This window comes from Notolepis coatsorum, assembly GCF_963971535.1.
Source record: "Notolepis coatsorum genome assembly, chromosome: 5".
NCBI lineage: Eukaryota > Metazoa > Chordata > Actinopteri > Aulopiformes > Paralepididae > Notolepis > Notolepis coatsorum.
The window spans coordinates 142,375,724-142,398,960 of NC_140169.1; the positions used below are offsets into that span (position 1 = coordinate 142,375,724).

Sequence of the window (23,237 nt, forward strand, 5' to 3'; positions counted from 1 at the left end):
CAATGTAAGTGCTGACAGTTTGTATACAGGCCAAAATACAATGGCGGTCAATAGGGACAGTGTGCGTCGGTGTTCCCCCCAAAAGTAGACATGGCTGGCCACCTATGATGAGTAGTTTATATAATCTACTTTATATAAACATATTGCAGGCTAATTAAACACTTCTACCTATGTGCAGACAGTACTACAGTAGTATTTGTTGAAAAAAATAAAAATTTATGAATTTTTCCACATAAAAGAATTCACATGATTTATTAAGGTGGTTTATTAAGAGCTTAAGAAAGGCGTGTATTTTCCAAGGGGAATTTATTTTTATTTTACAAAACTCCTTTCAATAAACCAATTCATTTATCAGATCAGTCATCCAACAGTACATTTCAGAGCTTATATTTTTCAATGCAGTGAAACCATGGACCAATACAAACAGTGACTGCGATAAAAAAAAAAATTACAGTTTGCTCCTGGACTCAAACTTTACAAAGATACATTTAGGGCATTTAGGGCCATTGCAATGGAAAACCAGTAATAAATCAGTCAATCAGATAAAGAAAAAAACTAAGATTGTTTTCTTTTTGTGAACATTGGTGACAATTTAACACAATCATTCTGCACTATTACACTAGCCTACATAAAAATATTAGCTAAATGACTTAACTGAAATAAAAACACAAACAACTTGCAGAATGAGTGGCAGTCCTATTGACCGACAGGTATTGAAAGGATTGTGCTCAAGCAGTGCAAGAAATACAATAAGGATTAATTTTACAAGAGAAGCTGGCAACTTCCCAACACGCTGGAGACACACATGGACAGCAGAAGACCTAACCACGCTGAGGACAAAATAATGAAAATATCAACACAAAGTCTTCCACAGAAGGGTATCCTTGATATTCTTGACAGGTGGATTTCCTGGCGTGGTCTTCGTTTACCAATTCCTCAAGAGTGCTAAGCAAATTCTAATCGCAACTAACTTGATTTGAGTCAACTAAATGACTTGAGTCAACTAACTAAATGATTTGAGTCAACTAAATGATTTGAGTCAACTAACTGAAGAACTGCATCAACTAACTAAATGACTCGAGTCAACTAACTAAATTACTTGATTCAACTAACTAAATTATTTGAGTCAACTAACTAAATTACTTGAGTCAACTAACTAATCTGAATCGGTGGTGACCTTGTTTGCATTAAACTTGGTATCTGGGAGATTACTTAATTAATTGGTATAAAACACCCATAAAGGAACACTCAATACAGAATAGTTGATTAATTATAATAACACATATCCCAAAACTATAAACCATCTTGTACAAATTAATTTGGTTAAGTTAATCTAAAGATGTTTGATGACATGTGATGTATATTATTCCAGGAAGTCATAAATACAGCTCAGTGAAATTATGAAGAAAATAAATGATATATATATAATATGCCAATGCCTATGCTATGCTTTTATAGGAACCGTTAATAGAACAGTAAAGCTTTGATATTTTTAATAACATAGTTTCACTGATATGTAGTCCTTACTTCCTGGAAATATATACATCATAATGACATCACACATCTTAAATCTTTAACCCAATAACCCAAAACATATGAACTTGTACAAGACAGCTTATAGTTTTGGGGGGTTTAATTAGATTATGGGTATAGTAACGAACAAGCTTTATTTTTAGGTGAAGTGTTCCTTAAGGCCTTTATGCTAGTGTTTCAATTATTTTGTCCACATCCTGTTACTCCCTAAGTCATGCTGCGTCATCAGCACTTAAAACAAAGTCAAGCCTCTTAACTTAAAAAAAACGCGAAACATAGGCTAGCTTTGAAACAACACAAAAATAAACATCATTCTGTCAGGAATCACTCACGTCATTAGTTTAACCATTTATTATAATGCAGAATAAATGGCAATGGCAATTACAGTTAGTCTTGGCGGTACGGTTGTACTCTTAGGGGTGCTCCCTGCTACAAGAGGCTACAAGAGGTTAAAGCATAACAGCTCACACAGAAAATAAAGCAATAACAGCATACTGAAACTGAACAGCAGGGAGCACTGAACGTATCATCAGCGTACAGAGTGTGTGTGTGTGCATGTGTGAAAGGGGAGGTCCTTAAATAGACCCGCCAGATCAGTGTGTGCGGTACGGTGGAGTGTTGGCTAAGAACTTCACTTCGCCCGTTTACTCAACTTCTCCAAAAATTTACAATATATGTATACTCTAATTACTAATTTGGCTGCGTCGATAAAAAGCAGAGTAGTCCTTTTTAACCAAGTCTGAAATCGAAACAAATCCAAATTGGTTCCGTTGATAGATATTGTACATGAAATGATTAATGAGGCATCAGAGTGAGTACTTGTAATGCCTTAAAAGTTTGACTTAGTTTTCTCACAAAACAAAATTTAAAAAAAATTAGTTTGTAGAGACACGTTAGCCCTAGCCCAAGATTCGTCCGGCTATGTCAGCCCCAAATCGGGTCCAAAGTGGATCATTTCTAGTGTTTTGTTTGTGCACAACATCCTCATAATCTCTTCGTAGAACTTGATTGCCTTTTTAAAAATGTTACATTTAGTGGGGATCATGCCCCATCATGCATCACTGTGGAAAAACACAGGAGATGACAAAAGGGACAGTGACCAAGAGAATGCGCCGCTACTGGTAGCCCTGCCCTCTTTTATTGATCCTCCCATCACAACTGTTGCTTCCCTCGGACAAACTGTTCCGAGGGAAGCAACGGTTGTGATTGGAGAATCAAGGGTGGGGCTTGACATTGGTCAATTACCGGTACAGTAAAGAAAAGGCACTTATCTGCCATTCTTGACATCGAGTGCCATGTAAATGACTAGTTAGAGCTATTTAAATGAAAAGAATAGGGATGCACTAATATGACTTTTTTTCTTTTTGCCTAACTGTAGGTACCAGTCCAAGCCATCACTTTTGCTCAACGATAAAGACCAGTAGTTTGGGTAAAGAATAGGAAAAGAAATTCAGGGTTCCCCCCAGAAACAATGTTAGGCCGTCCAGAAGAAGTACAGGCGGCCTTATTCAACCTAAGAATCATAACCATAAGCGGCGTATGTGAGAGATTGAGATTGTGTGACTAGTTGTCAAAAGGCTAATATGTATAAGGAAAGTATGCAGGACCTACAGCAGGTAAGGAGAGAAAGAGACGTTAACGTCAAACCGCTCTGTCCACAGCAGAGCGGCTCGGGGGAGAGGAGGAGCGTGTGCAGCCTGGTCCACAGCAGAGCGGCTCGGGGGAGAGGAGGAGCGTGTGCAGCCTGGTCCACAGCAGAGTGGATGGGGGGAGAGGAGGAGCATGTGCAGCCTGTGAGTGACAGGAGCAGAGTAACGAGCGAGACAGACAGAAAGAGACAAGAGGGACAGAGCAGCTGCAGCCTAGTTTAACCACTGCACTCGGGTCTTAATAAAGAGGTGGAAAATGGAAAAAGAAGCTACCCTTTGGTTAGCTAGGCTTGTGGTGGACTTCTTCGTTTTTTCTTCATTACTCGATTTCTTCTAAACAACAGCTAATCTCCCACATTCTGGTTGCCATCCTGTCTCGTGCGAGTTAAGGCACTTAGCGACGAGGATGAGTCTAAGTGAAACCCAATTTTGTCTCCATTTGAAAGGTCCAATATCTTTCTATGCATACAAAATTCCAATGCCCCCCCGAAAAAAGCAAAAAGATGGATATTTTACTCCCGACATGTTACACGTTGGTCTTTGTACACTCTGGTATAGCAATACCCTATTCACCCCCAAAGTCCAATAAAAAATTGGTATTGGTGCACCCCTAATAAAGTGAGGAACCATTATTTTGAGAAATAATTTGCGATTTATTTTTGTAGCAAAGCAGTTCCATTGACTGTGCACACTAATCAGACCATGGAAAAATTAGATGCGTCGACCATTATGTCTTCAAAAACGTGTTAATATTCAAGAACAATATGACTGGGAAACAGGATAAAGAACAAAGCTGTTTGCCCAAAACTTGAGGCACTGTAGCCATGAAGTTGACTGACACTTAGGTTATTTATACTTTAAAAAGTGCAGATTTATAGGTTCTCTTTTTGGTGTTCAAGTGTTAGGGCTGGCCCCAATACCGTGATTTGGGCTTCGAAGCTTCAGCACCAATTAGTGGGGTGGGGGTACTTTATTCAGACATGCCGTTATTATTAATTATGTCTTATCATGTGCCATCATTAGGTGTTATTGTTGTAATTATTATGATATTGACACAAAGGCTAAATCGTAATTTCTTTCCTCTTCATTGGCATTTAATTGGCTACAAAATGTGCAATAATGAACTGACATTAATTGCATTTAGTCTCTAGTCACTTAGTCTATAAAAACGAAACATAATGAAGAAACAGCCAAGAAACATGCCAAGAAATTAAATATATAAAAATGTATTTGTTTACAGCAGTATTTATCCACAAAATAAATTCTCTTATAGTCGAACAAAATAGCCTCTTTATACATAACTAATCAAAAGTGAAATCAGTCACGTGTGAAGAGAGAAGAGAAATAAGGCCGTGTAGACCTGCAATCTGAAAGTAATTATCGGGAATCGCTTCTGTTGCCTTAGGATTAACATGAACAAAAAGAAAGTCATTTGATGCTTAATAAAAGCACAATAAATACACATGAAAAAAAGCAAGAAATAAAACTGTGCCTTCACTTTAAGTGTGCATTGATCAAACTAAACAACCGTATCCAAATCAAAGCGAAAACATTATTCACACCTAATGAAAATAGCTTCTGTGGTCTAAGCCTCAACACAAACTAACATACCTGGAGCTTTGAATGATAGGAGAGCTCAACCCGCTTTAGGTTGTGTGACAGAAATACCAACATGTCCACATTCTTTGGTAACAGGGAATTTCTCGTTTTGCTTACAATAAAGCCAGCTTTTCGAAAAAATACACTCTGAAGGGGTTGAAGTGGCAGGGATGCAAAGAGAGTGCCCGAGCTAGGGTCGCCAGCCGCAGATAACGGTCAACATTTCGTCTCCCACCGCTCGAGAGGACCGGAATCAGTCTTTGACCTGTCTTTTAAAAAGTCCTCCAGTTGCTTCTGCCATTAACTGAAACGGCATCGACTGAAAACCGATGTTTTATCCACATCGACCACTGGTGTCTGACAAAAAAACACTCGACTCTATGATGATGATGAAGCCCATTATAGACAACATAGCGAGTCATAACTGATGCTCAAGACGTGAGGCCCATCAATACCGTGGAAGGATTTACACCGTTAATGAAAACACTGGAGCAAAGGTAGCCTACACTCTGCCTAAGTGAGGTATCACCCGTACGGGACAAACAATGTCGCCTCATCGAGAAGCGCAAAGTTTCACGGGTAGACGAGAGTTGAATAGAAAGGTTTTCTGAAAGTTCTAAGAAAAACCAGTTTGAGAAGAACTGATGAATGTTGATTCATAATGAATAATGTTGGGTTATTATTTCAATAAGCTCACTAGAATGGGCTAATTCTTATTTTTGGATGGGAATACTGATTTTGGCGTCGATTACCGTGGCAACGATTGAAGCTTCGAAGCAGTGACGCATTCGGGTCAGCCCTATCAAGTGCATACATTTGTTCTCACATTTATGGCTTTTTTTTCTTTTAAGTAACAGACAAATATGAAATCAGGCAGGACACGCGTTGTCGCGTGCCCTGCCTCCTATAGTCTCTTGGTGTGCTTGGAGTTGTAGTGGCTCCGCATATCCTTACGGAGACGGAACTTCTCTCCGCAGACGCCGCAGATGTACAGGTGCACGTCCATGTGCTTCTCCAGCTGATCGCCGCCGGGGAAAATCTGAAAGCACACCTGGCAGATGGTCTCGCCGGCCGACAGGTGCGAGATCATGTGGCGGACGTGGTCATGTTTGAGGAACGTGCCCTGGTCGCAGACGGGACAGACGTAGCGCGCCATACCCTTGTGCATGTCGGTGTGCAGCCGCAGTTGCCGCTCCCGCAAGAACTGCTTGCCGCAGGTTTGACAGGTGAACTGCTTCTCCTTGGTGTGGACGGTGTAGTGCTCCCGCAGGTGGCAGCGCTGGTAGAAGCCCTTGCCACAGATGCTGCAGAAATGCTTGCGCCGGTGGTCGGGTTCGACGCCTTCCTCCAACAGTGCCGGGCGGAACAGCTCCTGCTCGTGGCAGGACAGGGCGTGCTCCACCGCCAGACTCTCGCTCTGGAACAACAGGCCACAGTGGGGGCAGGCCAGGTCTGTTCCGTCCAGCAAGCCCTCCTCCATGCCCTGTGGGTCCTGGTCCTCCAGCAGGGAGGAGTCGTCCTCTCCATGGGAGTCGGACTCTCCGCCCTGAGATTCGCCACAGCGCTCCGCGTGCTCCTGCAGTTGCCGGCCTTTGATAAGGACCTGGCCACACCTTCCGCATGCACAGATGTGGCCCATATGGTTGGAGATGTAATGGGCAGACTTGTCCTCCTCAGTTAACAGTGTCCCACACAATTCGCAAGGGGTACAATCGGCGTCCTGCTTCTCCTCTTTAATTTTGCGCAGCTTTGTAGGTATTCCTGAATCCTCACTGCTGTCCTCCATGGCCGAGATGCCAGGCTCTGGCTCTGGTTCAAACCTTGTCTGGTCCCTCAGTGAGTCTTTATGTCTCGTGTCGCTGTTCTTCACGCTACAGTCTCTAGCACTGTGTTCACCCACCCGGACCACCTTTATTCCGTCTAGCTCAGGAAGCGCGGTTTCTTCCTGTTCCGTCTTGATGGAGATATTCCTCATCAACGCGGGTTCGTCGTCCGCCCCGGCTGCAACTGGCCTGATCACCATGTCGGAGTCCGACTTCTGCTCTGGCCAATCCTCCTCGCCTTTGCAGACGACCCTGTGCTCCTCCAGACCCTCGGAGGCAGAGCTCTCGGCCTTACTGGAGTCGTTGTCGGCGTCAGTGCTGGCTCTGGGGGGTTGGTAGGCCTTCCGGTTGGTGCAGGTGAGGATGTGCTCGATTAGCAGCTTCTCACAGCTGAAGACGAAGCCACAGTCGTCGCAGGTGTAGGTGCGGCCGAACCGCGGACGCTCCTTGAAGGCAGAGCTTCTGCCACCGGACCGCTTTCTCAAATCACACGGCTGGTCCGCGACGCTGTCCACAAGCAGTGGGGCGACTATTAAAGGAGCCGACACCACCTCCTCCACCACCATCACCACAGGCCTGCTGCTGACCGTTAATGGGACGGCAGGTTGCACTGCAGCGCTGCTGCTGCTGCTGACGGCTTTTGGCACTCGCTCCACTTCGGGGACACTGGGCTTCTGTTGCTCGTACATACGGACACCGAACATCATCTTCCCAGCAACGGGACCGGTGGAAGAGGCGGTGGATGAGGAGGAGGATGAGGACGAGGCTGAGGACGAGGGAGTGAGATTGGAGCTCCTGATGTCCCGGAGGTCCTCGAGCGAGTCGGGGATGTAGTACATCTGCAGGTATGCCATGGAGGACTTGAGCTCCTCGAACTCATAGCTGCCAACCGCGATTCGGCCCAGGTACATCAGCTGCAGGATGAGGTCGAAACACTCTGCGCTGATCTGCATGTTGCTGAGGTCCAGGCGACCTGCCGCCTGCTGGTCTCTGATGAACATCATCCTGAAGTACGAGCTGCAGGCGGCCAGCACGGCCTTGTGGGCCCTGAAGTAGATGTCACCGATAGCAATACAGCAGTCGCACAGGAAGCCCCACTCCCGCTGGTTGTTGAGTTGCTGCAGGACATGCTCGCTGTGGCTCGGCCTCGCCATCACCCTGGGAAGACAACGAAGAAGAGAGACAGAGAAAGCAATTAGCCGGCTGCATGTTTTATAAATGGTAAATGGTGCATTTATATAGCAGCTTTTATCCAAAGCGCTTTACAATTTGTTACTCACATTTTACCCATTCACTCACACATTCACACACCGACGGCAGAGGCAACCATGCAAGATGCCAACCTGCTCATCGGGAGCAGTTAGAACTGTCTTGCTCAAGGACACTTCGACATGCTGCCCAGGAGGAGTGGGAATAGAACCGGGACTGCTCTACCTCCCGAGCCACTGTCGCCCCCTTATATTTTGAGGTTTCGATGTAGTTAGATTTTATTGTGTTGCACTGTACTTCCTAAAGTTGGGTAGTTTCTGCCTGGTGTGGCAAGACTCCCTTGCAGTTTGAAATCCCAATAAGACTCAACTTGATTAAGCCTAAAATGAAGGGCAGTAAGGAGTCTTCATGGTATTTGTTGATTACTGGTTTGTTATGGTTTTCTTTGTGCTCTTTGAGTTAGACAATGATATGCACCTTTCTGGCATCGCAGTAATATTTACAAATACCGTATGGTTCCATCTTGAATGATCCTTTAATAATCCTGTGCCCCAGGACTAGGGCTGCAAACAACTTGCTTTTTGTTTTATAACCCCAATTTACAATTGAATGTTTGTTGCATCTAACTTTTTTCTTCAGATTAATCGATTAATTGAAGTAATAGTTGACAGATTAATCGATTATCAAAATAGTTGTTAGTTGCAGCCCCACTCGGCCAGGACAGTTCAGTATTCATAAACACGCACCACTCTCTCCTAAAGCTAGAAATCAGAGAGAGAACCCTTCAATCAGTGATGGTAAATGGCTGCTTTTTTATATAGCGCTTTTATCCAAAGCGCTTTACAATTTGTTACTCACATTTTACCCATTCACTCACACATTCACTCACCGACGGCGGAGGCAACCATGCAAGATGCAAACCTGCTCATCGGGAGCAATTAAGGGTTTTAAGTCAAGTGTCTTGCTCAAGGACACATCGACACGCTGCCCGGGAATCGAACCGGGAACCCCCAGATTGCCAGACGACTGCTCTACCTCCCGAGCCACTGTCACTGGGATGTAAAATCTGGGGCTGCTCCATAGACAACGAATGGTGCTCTGCATTTATGAGGCCACAAAATGTTTGTGTGAGCTCTACACCCAAATGAGGTTCATAATCTTAGAGCTGTGAATCTTCACTGGCCTGGCCTCACGATTCGATTACGATTCAGCCGTCCACAATTCGATTCGATTCCACGATGCATCTCAATAATATATTACATCCCTCAATTGTATTATCTATATTACTGCACATGGCTACTTTATCATCAATTAATACAAGCAGTCAGATAAATTAACTTTTATTTAGAAAGTTCTTAAATCAGAATGTCAAAATAAATGTCTTTACTAGTGTTGAATGATACACAGATACTAGAAAGGTATCTCGATACCCAGCTGTTAAAAACGGTTCAATACTCCATTTTATTAGGATCAATACTTTTAGAATAGCCTGATGCTGTATTTTCTATGAGTTGAGTGGATGCACGACCGGAGCACTAGCTTTGCGTAGTGGGCATGTCAACACCGGCCACCGTAAATGTCCAACCCGCCCCTCCCACCCACCCCCTCCTAATGGACAGTCTCCTCCCCACCGTATGTATATATTTTCGCCCACCCGCCCACCCCCTCCTAATGTACAGTCTCCTCCCCATCATATGTATATATTCTCTGTTAGGATCTCTGGGTAACAGTACTGTATATTTGCATATCGTATATGTCACAAATGTAACAGTACTATATACCTGTATGTCATGTATGTCCCTATGTCATAATTGTCATGATGTCATGTATGTTGTGTATGTCATAAATGTGCATTATGAATTAAAAATGGGGGACCCTGATGTAAACAAGACAAACGTCTTTGTACCCATTCTGCAAATCTGTTAAATAAAGTTTTCATTCATTCATTCATTCATTCAACAGTGTCTGAACACAGACCAAGGCATAGGAATAGTCACAGATGTCGCCGAATGTTTGAGGGGGGGGGGGGGGTCGTCTTTCCCAGCGGAACACAAGTTACTTAACATTACACAGGTCACGCTATGCATGCTTAGCTTGCTAACGTTAAGATAGCAGGAGCTGTCTGCCAACAAATATGTTGTTTAAACAAATGGAGTCACAATGGATTACCATCCAAACGTTATTGAAGACTCCTGTGACCAGTAAGTAGATACTACGTACATCTAACTTTCACTTTTTTTTGTATTGATATTTTTTTTCCCCTCCTTTTTCCTCAGATTTTTCTCCCATCCCAATGTTAGTCGTTATGCCAATTCCCAATCCCCTTCCTGGTCGCTGCGCACTTACCCCCCACAGTCGGTCTGGGAGAGTGGAGGCTATCACGTGCTTCCTCCAACACACGTCTAGCCAATCAACCGCTTCTTTTCACCTGGCAGCGCGGACTCTCACTGAGAGGGCGTAGCGTGTGGAAGGATCACACTATCCCACTCAGGTCCTATCCGCGCTTAGCAGGCGCCCCGACCGAAGTGTAGGAGTCGCTGTTTACAACGACCCGGACCCACCCCGCCAGCTTCTCCCACCCTCTAATACTGCCAATTGTATTAGTGTGAACGGCCAGCCAAGCTGGTGACAACCCCGGAGCTGTGAGCTGGATTCGAACAGGCGAATCCTAGCGTCTCCGGGGTTGGTGACGAACGCAATCTCCGCTACGCCACCTGACCGCCCCTACATCTAACTTTTACTAACCATTTTTCACTGCAGCAATTTTGCACAAATGTTCTATGTTATATGCGCAAATGTGCGCTATGAATCGAGAAATGTCCACACCCCTATATTCTACAGTAGCATTGCTAGAAGGTCTGAACCATCATTAAAACCTCATCACAACCTACCCTCTCATGTCCCTTCTGTAAGGCTGTATCAGAGACATTTCAAGAGGGAGAGTCTGAGTAACCAACTCATTCTCACTTCCTGCATTGCGTCACATGGGTTACACAAAGCTTAGCATCCCCCTTCCCCACCTTAGGAGACAACAGCGGTCACAGGTTTCATTCATCACAATTTTTTGGTTTTGACCAATTGTGGCTATTCTTCTTTACCATAAATATTGGACAGACTTACGAATTAACATTCCGACACTAAACAGACACTTTTCTGACGTGTAAATCCAGTTCGTTTGAGACAGGAACCGTTTAATTTCCATCCCATTGGCCAGGGATTAAAGCAAAAAAAATCTCCTGACTGAAGCTTTTTTTCAGGCCAAGTCTATTCTTATTTTAACTTCCACTGTATTTTTTTTAATAGCGTTAGCGTTTTAAGGGAGCCTACTTGTAGAGCCTACTGTCCTGACTGTGACTATAGACCCTACTGTTGTGGTTGTTGTGCCAGGCAGGGAGGCTGTGTGCTGGAGAGCGTGAATGCAAGTCTTGTGGCTAGCTTCTTGATTGATGGCGAGCTAGCACCCTTTTCCCATTACTTTGAACCATGAACTAAAAGGCTTGTTATCATACAAACAAGGGACTAAACACGTTTCGCAATTATGCCACAACAATGTGGAACGCCCTACCCACAGCCGTAAAAAAATTTGAATCCTCAGTGTTTCCCACAGGATTTAGTGAGACTGTGGTGGTGGGTGAACCTCTGCCCCTCCAGAGGGGTCCGGGGGCATGCCCCCTCGGATTTAAAAAAAATATTACGTTTTAAAGTTAAATGCATCAATCTGGTGCACTTTGAGAGCTAAATTAAGTTAAATTAAATTAAATTAACTATGATGATCTTTGTGCTCAAAACACAAAATCGACTAGACACTACTAGAGCATACATTTGAGCCATCAAAGAAATTAAGCAAAAGTGATTACTATTACGACTACTAACAGTGCCAATACTACTGATATTGGCAAACTTTATATAAAAAAAAAAATATATAAATTAAAATATTATATAAATATAATCAAATAGACGGAAATCCGTCTCAAGACGGAACGCTTTAATGCCTGCCATTGGCACACATCTTTGGCTGCATTCACACACTCCCTTCAAAATGTTGCTACAGCACAATAGGGAATAGCACTTTCCATTGACTAGCATGGCATTTTTATTTTTAGAAATAAGTTCTCACAGCACAGTGCAATGTGCTAGCTAATAGCCCTGCATTACCAGCTGCGTAGCTAAATAGAACCATGAACCTAGAACCTATGTCTGACTTAGTGTTTCTGGTGCACATCACATTTTTTCCATGTAGGGGAGAACGGGGTTGGTTGTCACATTCATTAGATTTCACCATCAAAAGGCACTGTCTCCCATATTTTGGTATGGCAATGTCCAGAATTGGGATCAGAGCTCACCTACATAGTCTTCTTTGGAGTAAGACAGCTGAACTTGAGGTGAGAGGACTTTTTGTGTTTTTCATGTGAAATTGTAAAATATTCAGCTCCTCTGTATTTTTCTTTTAGGCTTTTACACAATGAAACAATTATTACCCTTAAAAAGTGTGAAAGGAAAGCTATAGTTTAGATTGTTGTTGGCTAATATTGGCTTTTCCTTTATAGTGTATATAGGAACCAGTTTCTCAGGAACTTAGCATGTATTTTTTACCATGCATATCTTGTGTCTTACCTATTTTATTCTTTCTATGCCTATTTTATTATTGTATTTTGCACAATCAATGCGGGCATGACCACCCGCATTTCACTGTATGCCCTGGTATGTATGTGACAAATAAACCTCTCGATTCTAACTAACTCATTTTTAGATGTTTGTTAGCCCTTGATACTAGCAAGACATTCCAGTTGTGGTTGGTCGTCACATGTGACAAGCACATGCCAGTGCTTTTAATGAGCACAACGTGGGCCATTTCTTCACCAACTTGGAGGAGGTGATGGATGAGCTGAGGACAGACCGAGCAGAGCCCAATGCGCCCCAGCCAACCTCACCACTCCTCCCCCAGAGCCATTCACTAAATCTGGACAGAGACCACCAGTGACTCCACAAGAGCTGAGGCCTTATCCAAAGGCTGCAGCCAAGAAAGTAGCCCAAAAAATGAAAAATAATGTTAGTGTATCCTCACTGACACCCCGGAGGAGAGAATAGAGCAGGAAAAGGCATCAAAAGAAAAAAAGGCATCAACATCAAAACAACCCAGCCCAGTCCACCTACCATGCATTGCCTAGTACATCCTCAGCCTAGACCACCTACCAAGCCTAGTATATCCCAGCCCAGCTGCCAAGCCTAGTGCATCTCAGCCCACCTACCAAGTCTAGTACATGCCAGCCTAGACCACCTACCAAGCCTACTAGTACATCCCAGCCTAGACCACCTGCCAAGCCTAGTACATCCCAGCCTAGACCACCTGCCAAGCCTAGTACATCCCAGTGCATTCCACCCCAGCTGGAAAAGGCAGCCAGCAAGAAGAAACAGAAAAGAAAGAGACATGAGGAGTCTTCATCAGATGAAGATGATTGTTTTTGTTTGGTTTGTATGGAAACGTTCTCCCACAGCCGTTCAGGGGAGGTATGGGAGAAGTGTTGGATGTGCAACCAGTGGGCAGACAAGCTCTGCTTAGTTGGGGTGCCCAGACCCTGCATTTGCGATCACTGTAACTCAGATAGTGTAGCCTAGTTGTGTAGGCTATTATTGTAAGGCCTATTTATTTTGTTGTATAGGATGGTCACTCTAAATATGTGTTTCCTGTTTATGTTCATGTTAAGATGCAGTTATGCATTTGTCAACTTGTCAATGCAATTCAACTTTCAAATTTAGTTGAGTAGACCCCCGAGGTGGGAACAAGAATCGTTTTCTAGCCACTTCTCAGGCTTCACCTTATGGCCTAAACTTCGTCCCTACGAACATCAGAAGTTCTTTTCAGACTTTTTACCCCAGGGCTTTTTACCCTCCTCCCCATGCGGGTGAGAGAGAGAAAGACTAGAGCCATATGAAATCCGCGTTGACGGAATCGTGGACGGAATCGCGGAATTAACCAATAAAAATGGAATCAACTGCAAAACGTGGAATATTGCAGAATTTGGCCTAATCTGGACTGAAATTTCGTTTTTGGGTGGAACGTTTGGTGCACACGCGACCGGGGAGGCGGGTGTCATTATACACTGCCCTTTATAATCTAAATACACTTAAATAGCTATGAAACGTTACAGTACATAGGACTATAGATGGAAATGATAGCTTCTTGCTAAATCTAGTGCACCCATCCATTTGTTTAATGCAAACGATTGCCATTATACACTGTCCTTTATAAACGAAATAAACTAAACTAAAGGTGCCTAAATTATGCATTACTATATTTCATCACAATATAATAGATATAGCTAGGTTACTGACATTGTCATTGTGATAATGTCAGTAGTAGCTAGCTGTATCTATTGTTTACACTTGAAATATGAATTTTTATTTTGTCACAATATTAATTGAAAAATATTGTGTAAAATTGAACTGTATTTCTGAGTTGCAGCACTTAAAAACATTAAATGGACTGTTATATCTTATTCAATTGTGGACATTTATTCATTCCCACTTATTAGACTGAATAATGGTAAAATTAGCATAAAAGGCAAAATACAGAATTCTGAAATATTAAAATGGAAAAAATGGAATTTGGGAAAAAATAAAATGGAATTTGGAAAATAATAAAACAGATTTCATATGGCTCTAAGAAAGACCTCCTACTGTGTCCAGTGCATGTGTTATGGTGTGTCAGTTGGTGGTGGGGCACTCTCCAAACAGTGCTTTCTCAACGGCTGTTTGAAGGCATTTCCTTTTCCTATAAGCTAGTCTTAACACTTTGAGTGCCAACGACGCTATATGTCGTTAGTTCATGCCGACCGTTGAGTGCCAGCGACGACAAATAGCGTTTTTTTGTATTTTTTTAAAATATATTAGCGATTTGAATTCATATTTCATCAATCTAGTCTCGCGTTAGTGCTGCAAACTCTCTCTGAGCTCCATTGGGAAAATACCGCCCCCTATCGTCTCTCCCTGTTGTACTGCACCCCATTGGATTAAACTGAATGAAAAACATGGGGGGGGGGGGAAATCCAGTTTCCTCATTTTACTTCTCCGGCAAGCCATCCGAAGAGATCCAAGTCGTTTCCGAGCCGCAAAACAGCGTGGAATACATATTTCCAGTACCCAGCGCTGAATCAATAAACGCGATCGATATTTGGAATGGCGATCAGGAATTGGAATAATCTTTTTGGAGAACATCTGATCTGAGGTAAGGAATCTATTTTACCAGTCTTAGGATAATCAGAGCTGTTTTCACAGAGATATCAGCGTGTGCCATATGTGTGTGTGTGTGTGTGTGCGCTGATCAGGAAATGAGAGAATCGATTTTTCAGCTCGCTTTTCTAGCGTGCATAAGTACACATGTACTATCGATAATCTAGCGTTTTTGAAAACGATTCATAAATAGGCCGAAAAATGACAACGTTTTTTGTGTATTCCAGAATATTCCAGTAAAGGCCGTTTATCACAGAATCTTTATATTTTCCTGAAACTTAGAAAACGAGGGTTTTTCAAAATGGTATAAAACGGAAATGAACCGATTAAAAAAACAATCCGTTTCGACAATGTTGACTGCAAACAAGTCATTGATAGGTGACGGCCAGATTAGACACATAGCCATAATTTAAGACATAGTTTATGAGGGGCGGCTAGGTGGTGCAGTGGGCAAGGCGCTCACCACCAATGCAGGAGACGCTGGGTTCGAGCCCAGCTCTCCGCATTTGTATCAGCTTGGCTGGTCATTCATACCAATACAATTGGCAGTTTTAGGGGGTGGGAAGCTGATGGGTGGGGATCGGACGTTGTGGACAGCGATTCCTACAGGTCGGTTGGTGCGCCTGCACAGCAGAATCAGGAAGCGACGGGGCGGCGTGCCCTCCAAACGCACACCCCCGACGCTGAGAGATCGCGCTGTGCATGTGAAAAGATGCGACTGCTGCTTCCTCGAGTACCGGAGTAGACACGTGATGCAAGGCTTAGTCCACATTGCAGCCGGCTTGTGGGAGGCATGGCCTAACAACGTTCGAGACAGGGGAGGGTAGAATTGGACGATAGGAAATTGGGATGGGAGAAAAATAGAAAATGGGAGAAAAAAGTAGATATAAAAAAATTTAAAATAAATACAGTTTATGCGTTCACAACGGTATCATTGAAGTGGGTGGTGGCATTCAACGGGGGTAAGGCGCACCGCATGGCTGGTAATCAAAGTGTTAACACCTCTGGCCAGAACAGAGCCCACTTCAACAGGGTAGTGGCTGCCTCACCAGCCCTTTCTGGACACATTTTACTCTTGCTGTTTCAGGGTATCTGCAGGTTTCAACAAGTTAAATGTAAGACTTTTTAACACCACTTAATGCAAAACGTAATACCAATTTCACGACCATACTAGCAAAAAAACAAACGCATAGCGACACTGAACTGGCGGCTGCACTTGTGCGCCAATTTAAATTCTTGCGCGTTCCATACAAGCTCTCGCCAGACGCACCAAGCTCCTGTAGCCCCACAAAAAATGGAAATTAATACTTTTTAATAACCTGCAGATGCCCTGCGTGAGGGCTGGGCGATATAACGATAATTATCGCGATATATTTTAATAATCGATATCGGGGAAAAAATTGAATTTTTTTGTGACCTGCAACAGGGCAGTTTTAAAAACCAGAGACAGTGGACAGTAGGGGTGGGGGGGGGAATCGATACGTAGTAGTATCGCGATACTTTGCATGGCGATACTGTATCGATACAGGGACGGCAAGTATTAAGTTAATTATTCATAAAACAAATATGACCAATACAAACAGTTCAGTTTGTCAGGTACATGCAACACAGTGTTTACATCTGTCTGCTTGAGAAAATACCATGTTCTGCAATAAAAATGATTGGAGTGAGATGAACAGACAACTTTATTTTATTAGATAAAACATGTTGACAGTTTTACTTTGCAGTTAAAAAAATTATAATAATAAATTGATAAAAAAAAAAAAAAAACGCAATATTCGCGATATATCGAGTATCGCGATACTATCGTATCGCGGCTCAAGTATCGCGATAGTATCGTATCACGAGATCTCTGGTGATTCCCACCCCTAGTGGACAGACTTGTCTTTCTTGCCTGCTGCTTGTGACAATACTGACCAAATTGAGATTTATTTTTCTCTTGTCAATTTATTTTGTTTGATTTCTAATTTAAAATACAGTTTGAACCCGTCTGTACACAGTAGGCTATGTGTGCTAGCAGAGCTAGACTCCAGTCACGAGTCACGGTGCACATGTGCGGTGGTTTGTCCACCAAAAAAGCGCCAAAAGATAGAAAAGAAACTAGCAGAGCCAGAACTGTTCAACTCCCCTGGAGCCACAGCCAACAGAGAAGCCGGTTTACTTTCGCTTTCAAACCAGCTGCAGCCTGAGAACTGGAGTGTGAGGGGATGTAACACTAAAGATGGCGGCAACGACAAAGAATTGCTGCAAAATAAACATACATCTGTTGTTTAAAAAAAATATATATAAAAATATATATATATATATTTTTTTTTATACTTATAACAATATCGATAATATCGAATATCGAGTGATATGATATTGTTATCGTTATCGTTATCGTGATAACATTTTGTCAGACCTTGCAATCAAAAGTTAGGGGGCGCACTGAAATTATGGCAAGGGTTATTAGCCCCCTAACTTTTGATTGCAAAGTCTGACATTGACCCCCTTTTCAGGAGTTGACCTAGAGCCCACCAAGGTCATGCATATCAAGTTTGGTCAATGTCAGACCTTGCAATACACTGTAAGGCACTGTAAGGCTACGGATCTGCCTCACTTCCAGTGATGAAGCTAAGCTATGCTAACGGAGCGTCTATTCCCAAAGCTAAATGCACGCACAGAGACAAAAAAGGTATGTATCTTCTTGTCTAACTCCAGGGAAGATGTTAAATAAGCTAATTTCCCAAAATGTTGGAGTTCCCCTTTAAACTATATCTTAAATTATGGGGTCTAAAACACCACTCGCTTATCAATGACTTGCTTGCAGTCAACATGTACGAAACCCGAAACGGATTGTTTTTTCATTGGTACATTTCCGTTTTATACCGTTTTGAATACGAGTATAGTTTGAGAGTTCTAGTAATTCCAGAGAAATTCTGCGATAATAGCTCTTTAGTGGAATACACAAAATACGTTGTCATTGTTCGGCTGATTTATGAATAGTTTTCAAATAAACGCTAGATTATTGATAGTATATGTGTACTTATGCACGCTAGAGAAGCGGGCTGAAAAATCTATTATCCATGACCTGGTCAGCGCTAACGTCATACACACACACACACACACACGGTGTCTGAGAAAAAAAAACATCCGATTAACCCAGACCTGGGCATTGTACGGTCCGCGGGATGATTCTGACCGGCCCGCGAAAGATTACATGAAAATATTTTTTTTAATATTTTTTTTTTTACTTTTTTCTTTTCATGTCAACGTTCACACGCACAATATACGCTTAGGAGACATGCTCAGAAGATGTTGGTTCTCTTTGGATCCACCTACATATGTGAACAGACACTCAGTCATGATGTTTACCAAGTCCAGGTACAGATCCTCTCTCACTGATGAACATCTGGCAGCTGTGCTTCGCATCTCCACCTCAGACATGCAACCTGACTTTGATGGACTTGTTAAAGCTCAACAGAGACTGGATTTCTCACACTGAATGAAAAAAAAAGAACTGAAGAACACTAAAAGGTGGAAATATAACAAGTGAAATGGGACACTTGATATTTTTTTTCTTTTTTTTGCACAGTTCTGAAAACATTAAATGTTTAATATAGGCATGTAAAGTAAAAAAGGCTACAAAACTGGGACACTTTTCTTTACACAGTTCAGTGACATGTCTTGTTTATTTTTGCTATAAGATGATGTGATGTCTTTAGAAAGCTAAGAAAATCCTTGTTTCAATAGTATATGAAACTCAAAATGCCCTTTGTTATTAATGTTTCACATTTTGTTTATCATTTTGGAAATAAATTCTATTTGAATAAATGATATTTTTGAAAGCTAACCTCACCTTTTAATTGCCAAATAATAACATATACTCTTCCAGGGGTCAAAACAATGCCATTTACTGCTTTTTATATAGAAATACAATGTATATTATGCATAATTGAGTTTGGAATTTTAGATTTTTTTTTTAGCTTCTAGATGTCTGAGCGGGCTGTACGTTAACTTTTTTTGCACATAGCACTGGTGCTACAGATGTCGATAGTTTTGTAGCACAGGCCAAAATCTTGTAGCACGAGTATAAAACGTGTTATATTTGTAACAGTCACAAATGTGCCCATTGTATTTGTAATTATTGTTATTTAGTTGCAGTGCCATGTTTGGTCACTAAGTGGTGACCAAAGCAGTAGGTGGCGATGTAGTTCAAACACCTTTTGAGCGTTGCCAATACTGCGTTTCTTTTTAACTTGGACACAGGGAACAAAATTAACTTTTTGACTTACCAGCCATTTGGCTGGTAGATTTTAAAAACTACCAGCCAGGCAGATTTTTTACCAGCCAAAAATTTAAAATAGCTTTTTAGTATATTGCCATGTGTTATTATTACTATATAATACTCTCATATGCTATTTTCAATTAATATCATAAACAACATAAGGAATATTAGCATAATTTTGAGTGGACTGAAGGAATGAGTCAGCGTTAATAGTTTTAAATGCAAATAATTTATTGAAACATAGAAGTGGGGTCGGGGACACACACACTGTTTCAACTCACCACCCCCGCATCATATTGTAGTCTAGTCTGTCTTCAAACTTCCACTCCTCTCGAAACCTTTTTATATTTGAATATCAACATTATCTGTGCATCCTCAGTAATCCTCAGTTTACTACAATATACTCCTCTCCTGAGTCCTGACTAGTGACTTCATCGTCTTTCCAAACGCACATTTCCCCCCCATTTCCCTTTCCCCAGTCCACACTGTCTGCTGTTCTCTATGGCTCTGCCGCTGATCAGGATTAGCTTGTTAGCTTACGCTAACATAACGTTCATTTCGGGCGATGTGGGCATAAAGGAATGGCGACGATGCAATGCATGTTAGATGCATTTGACCCGTTGTGAGAAGAAGAAAAAACCACAGACTTATTTCGGCTCGCAAAATAGGCGCACTGCTGTGTAGCTCTGCTCTCAGGGAACAAACTTAACTTTTTGACTTACCAGCCATTTGGCTGGTAGATTTTAAAAACTACCAGCCAGGCAGATTTTTTACCAGCCATTGGCGGTTGGCTGGTACTTATTTTGTTCCCTGCTTGGACATGCAAACGTAATCATTCGAAAATAGAACGTTGCTGTTTTACACCAGTGTAACCATGGCCATAATTTGATTTAACCTGAACCAGTGACTTCTTCACTTCCTGTTCCACCTGACGACCGACAGCAGCATCAAGCGTCAACTTGTTATAGTAGTTTCTCTAGTAACGATGTGGCTAGTACTTGTTTTTTTTAATGGTCTTTTTCCCCCTTCTTTTTTTCGTTTTTCTCCCCTCCCAATTTGAGTCGTTAGCCAATTCCCAATCCCCTTCCTGGTCGTTGCGCACTCTACCCCCTACCATTGGTCTGGGAGGGCGGAGACTATCACATGCTTCCTCCGACACATGTGTACCCAGCCCACCACTTCTTTTCACCTGGCAGCGCGGACTCTCACTGAGAGAGTGTAACGTGTGGAAGGTCACACTACCTCTCTTAGATCCTTCCCTCGCTGTGCAGGCGCCCCGACCGAACTGTAGGAGTCGCTGTCCACAACGACCCAGACCCACCCACCGGCTTCCCTCCCGCTGACTGCCAATCGAGCCAGTATGGCGGCCGGCCAAGCCGGAAGCAACGCTGACCGCTGGATTCGATACCAGTGTCTCTTGCATTGGTGACAAGCGCCTTGTCCGCTGCGCCACCCAGCTGCCGGCTAGTACTTGTTTTAATATAGTTGTGTATGACCACTAACCAGGCATCGTATGGCCATAGTCCTTATTGTACATTTTTGTAAATAATAAATGGGTTTGTGCCAAATCCCAAAAGCGACAATGTTTGTTAAGCTATTGTGCTAAGCTATCCTGGTGCTGTCATTTTCATGCTGACAAGTTGACGTCACACAGCCAGACACGTTATGTGTAAGGAATTATGGGATTTGGTGTTGGATGAATGGCTTAAAGCAGAGGCATCAGGCTATTATTCTAAAAGTATCGATACTAATAAAATAGAGTATTGAACCGTTTAACAGCTGGGTATTGCAATACTTTTCTAGTATCAGTGTATCGTCGTGCAACCCTAATCCGACATATATGGCATCTAGTTTAATCTGAGATATGAGACATTTACCAAAATCTATTTGGAAGGAATTACAATTTGTTTCGATTTTAAGGATTTGTCATGGGGGGCTGAAATGGCACTCCAATCTAGCAATGACCCATTATGAACACGAGTGATGTATTTGTATATCTTTTGGCAGCCCCCTGGGGGGTCCTGACCCTCGAGTTGATAATCGCTGTCATGGTAGGTGAGAGAAAGGCGGTACTTATGTCTGTTGAGCAACACAGTCAGATGCTCGAGCAGCAACGTTTCTGAAGCATGTGTGTGAACGCAGAAGACCTAACCCTACTTTTTTCTTCTTCTTTTTTCTTTACCTCCCTCCAGCCATGGCGCAAGCAGCAATGCTTCTGAGGCGAGGCAAGATGTGTGAATGCAGCCTTAGATAAGTGCAAGGATCTGCACAAAGTGACAAAGTGCCCTAACCACAGCGCAATGACAACAGCCGGAAGGCAGTCTATTTCTCAAAGTCCTTTTCCCTTTTCCTTTTATTCAATGGATTATCATAACTGGCACAGAGAAAGTTACCTTTACCTGAAAGGGATTTAGAGTAGGAATTAAGCACAGAGAAAACAAAGTGTTACTTTCATCCCTGCTCTCCCATGTATCGTGTACAACACCCTTACTAAATGCTATTATGAATAATAATACAAAAATAAAAATCCAAGGACCTTTACTTGTAGGCTCACAGGCTACAATTCTAATTGTACTATTGCTGGCTATTAGGCTGTTGTGATTAGCTTCATAGCTTTTTCATTGTTTCGTCGTGTGTTGCTTCACTTGATTGACAAGCCCAAACACAGGCTAAAGAATAAATGTGTTTTAAACTCTCAACCAAAGCTGCTTTAATAGTAGGCCATTCTAAATCAATCATTCTCTAGGTTACAGGAGCGAACGGGTGATTCCCCCGAATGTTGCTCTAAAACAGTTTCTTTGTCGGGACCTGTAGTCAGCAGCAGCAGCTCTAAATAAGAGGCTGTCATCCCGCCCACGCGTTTCCATTGGCCTTCAGGAGACGCGGTCATGCGGGCATTTATTTAGTGACCTGTCAATCACACCGCACGAAAAAAAATAAAGTAATTTGTGAGGTGAAAAAGAATACGAGGAGGACCAACTGTCATGTCATCCACACAGTATTTCTCCTAAATGGCATTATGCCATTACAAGGAAGAAATACCGCGGGGATGAGAGTAGTAGTAGGTCCTCGTATTCTTTTTCACCTCACAAATTACTTTTAATATGCCATTATTAATATGCCATTTGGGGAGAAATACCGCGGGGACGATGACAGTTGGTTCTCGTTATTAGGATACATCGGGGGGGCCGTGAAATCAGAGCAAAATGGAGATATAGGAGGCTAGTACGGCCGTTGTTGTCGGGAGCTCTCACGCACTGCCACCCCCGCGCTGCTCCCCGCATTCACGCTAGAGAGGAGAAAAAACCACAGGCAGGGTTTTTTTTTCTTCTTCTCTCGAACGCAGGAATGTTTACTCCTCGAAAAACGGACGGTTTTATTAAACACTCACCGACTGTATCTGAGCAGGACGACGTTTTCCCGGAGTCGAGTTTTTACTTTTCCACCTTCGTCGTCGTGACGTTATTATTATTATTATTATTTATCCAGCCGTTAAAAGTTGTGACGAGACGAACGAGCGCGAGGGCGAAGCCCCTCTTTCTGCAGCAACACGGATGAAAGGACTTCCGCACAGCCGCTCTGCGAGCTCGCGCTCACCAACCACCGCACCGAGGCTCGAGCTCGAGATCCTGCCCCCGCGCGCCGCTCTCACGCAAATCCAACCCCTTTGAGACCTCTCACTGTTTTACATTTGATTGATTGATTGAAAACTTTATTAACAGATTGCACAATGGGTACATTACAGTACAGCTCAATACACGCAATTGTTAAGGGGATGCAGACCAGAGAAAGACTTTCGTCTTGTTTATATCAGGGTCCCCCATTTTCAATTCATCATAACATACACACGACATACAGATAGACGGTAGGCTACTGCTACATCTATACATTTATGACATACCAGATTTACAAATACAGTACTGTTTG

At 42.7% G+C, this 23,237-nt stretch overlaps 1 protein-coding gene across 1 annotated transcript; it reads right to left on the reverse strand.

Moving 5' to 3' along the window:
- Positions 1-277: 277 nt before the first annotated feature.
- zbtb1 (zinc finger and BTB domain containing 1) lies at positions 278-22,847 on the reverse strand. Its single transcript, XM_084315147.1, has 2 exons — positions 22,702-22,847; positions 278-7,762 (listed from the first exon to the last, which is right to left on the reverse strand). The coding sequence occupies exon 2, from the start codon at positions 7,756-7,758 to the stop codon at positions 5,686-5,688; it is 2,073 nt and encodes a 690-aa protein (XP_084171273.1). The 5' UTR covers positions 7,759-7,762; positions 22,702-22,847; the 3' UTR covers positions 278-5,685.
- Positions 22,848-23,237: the final 390 nt, after the last annotated feature.

What these genes read in the sequence shown, in the direction of transcription:
- zbtb1 (XM_084315147.1), bottom strand. Translation starts at nt 7,758, where the DNA reads ATGGCGAGGCCGAGCCACAGCGAGCATGTCCTGCAGCAACTCAACAAC.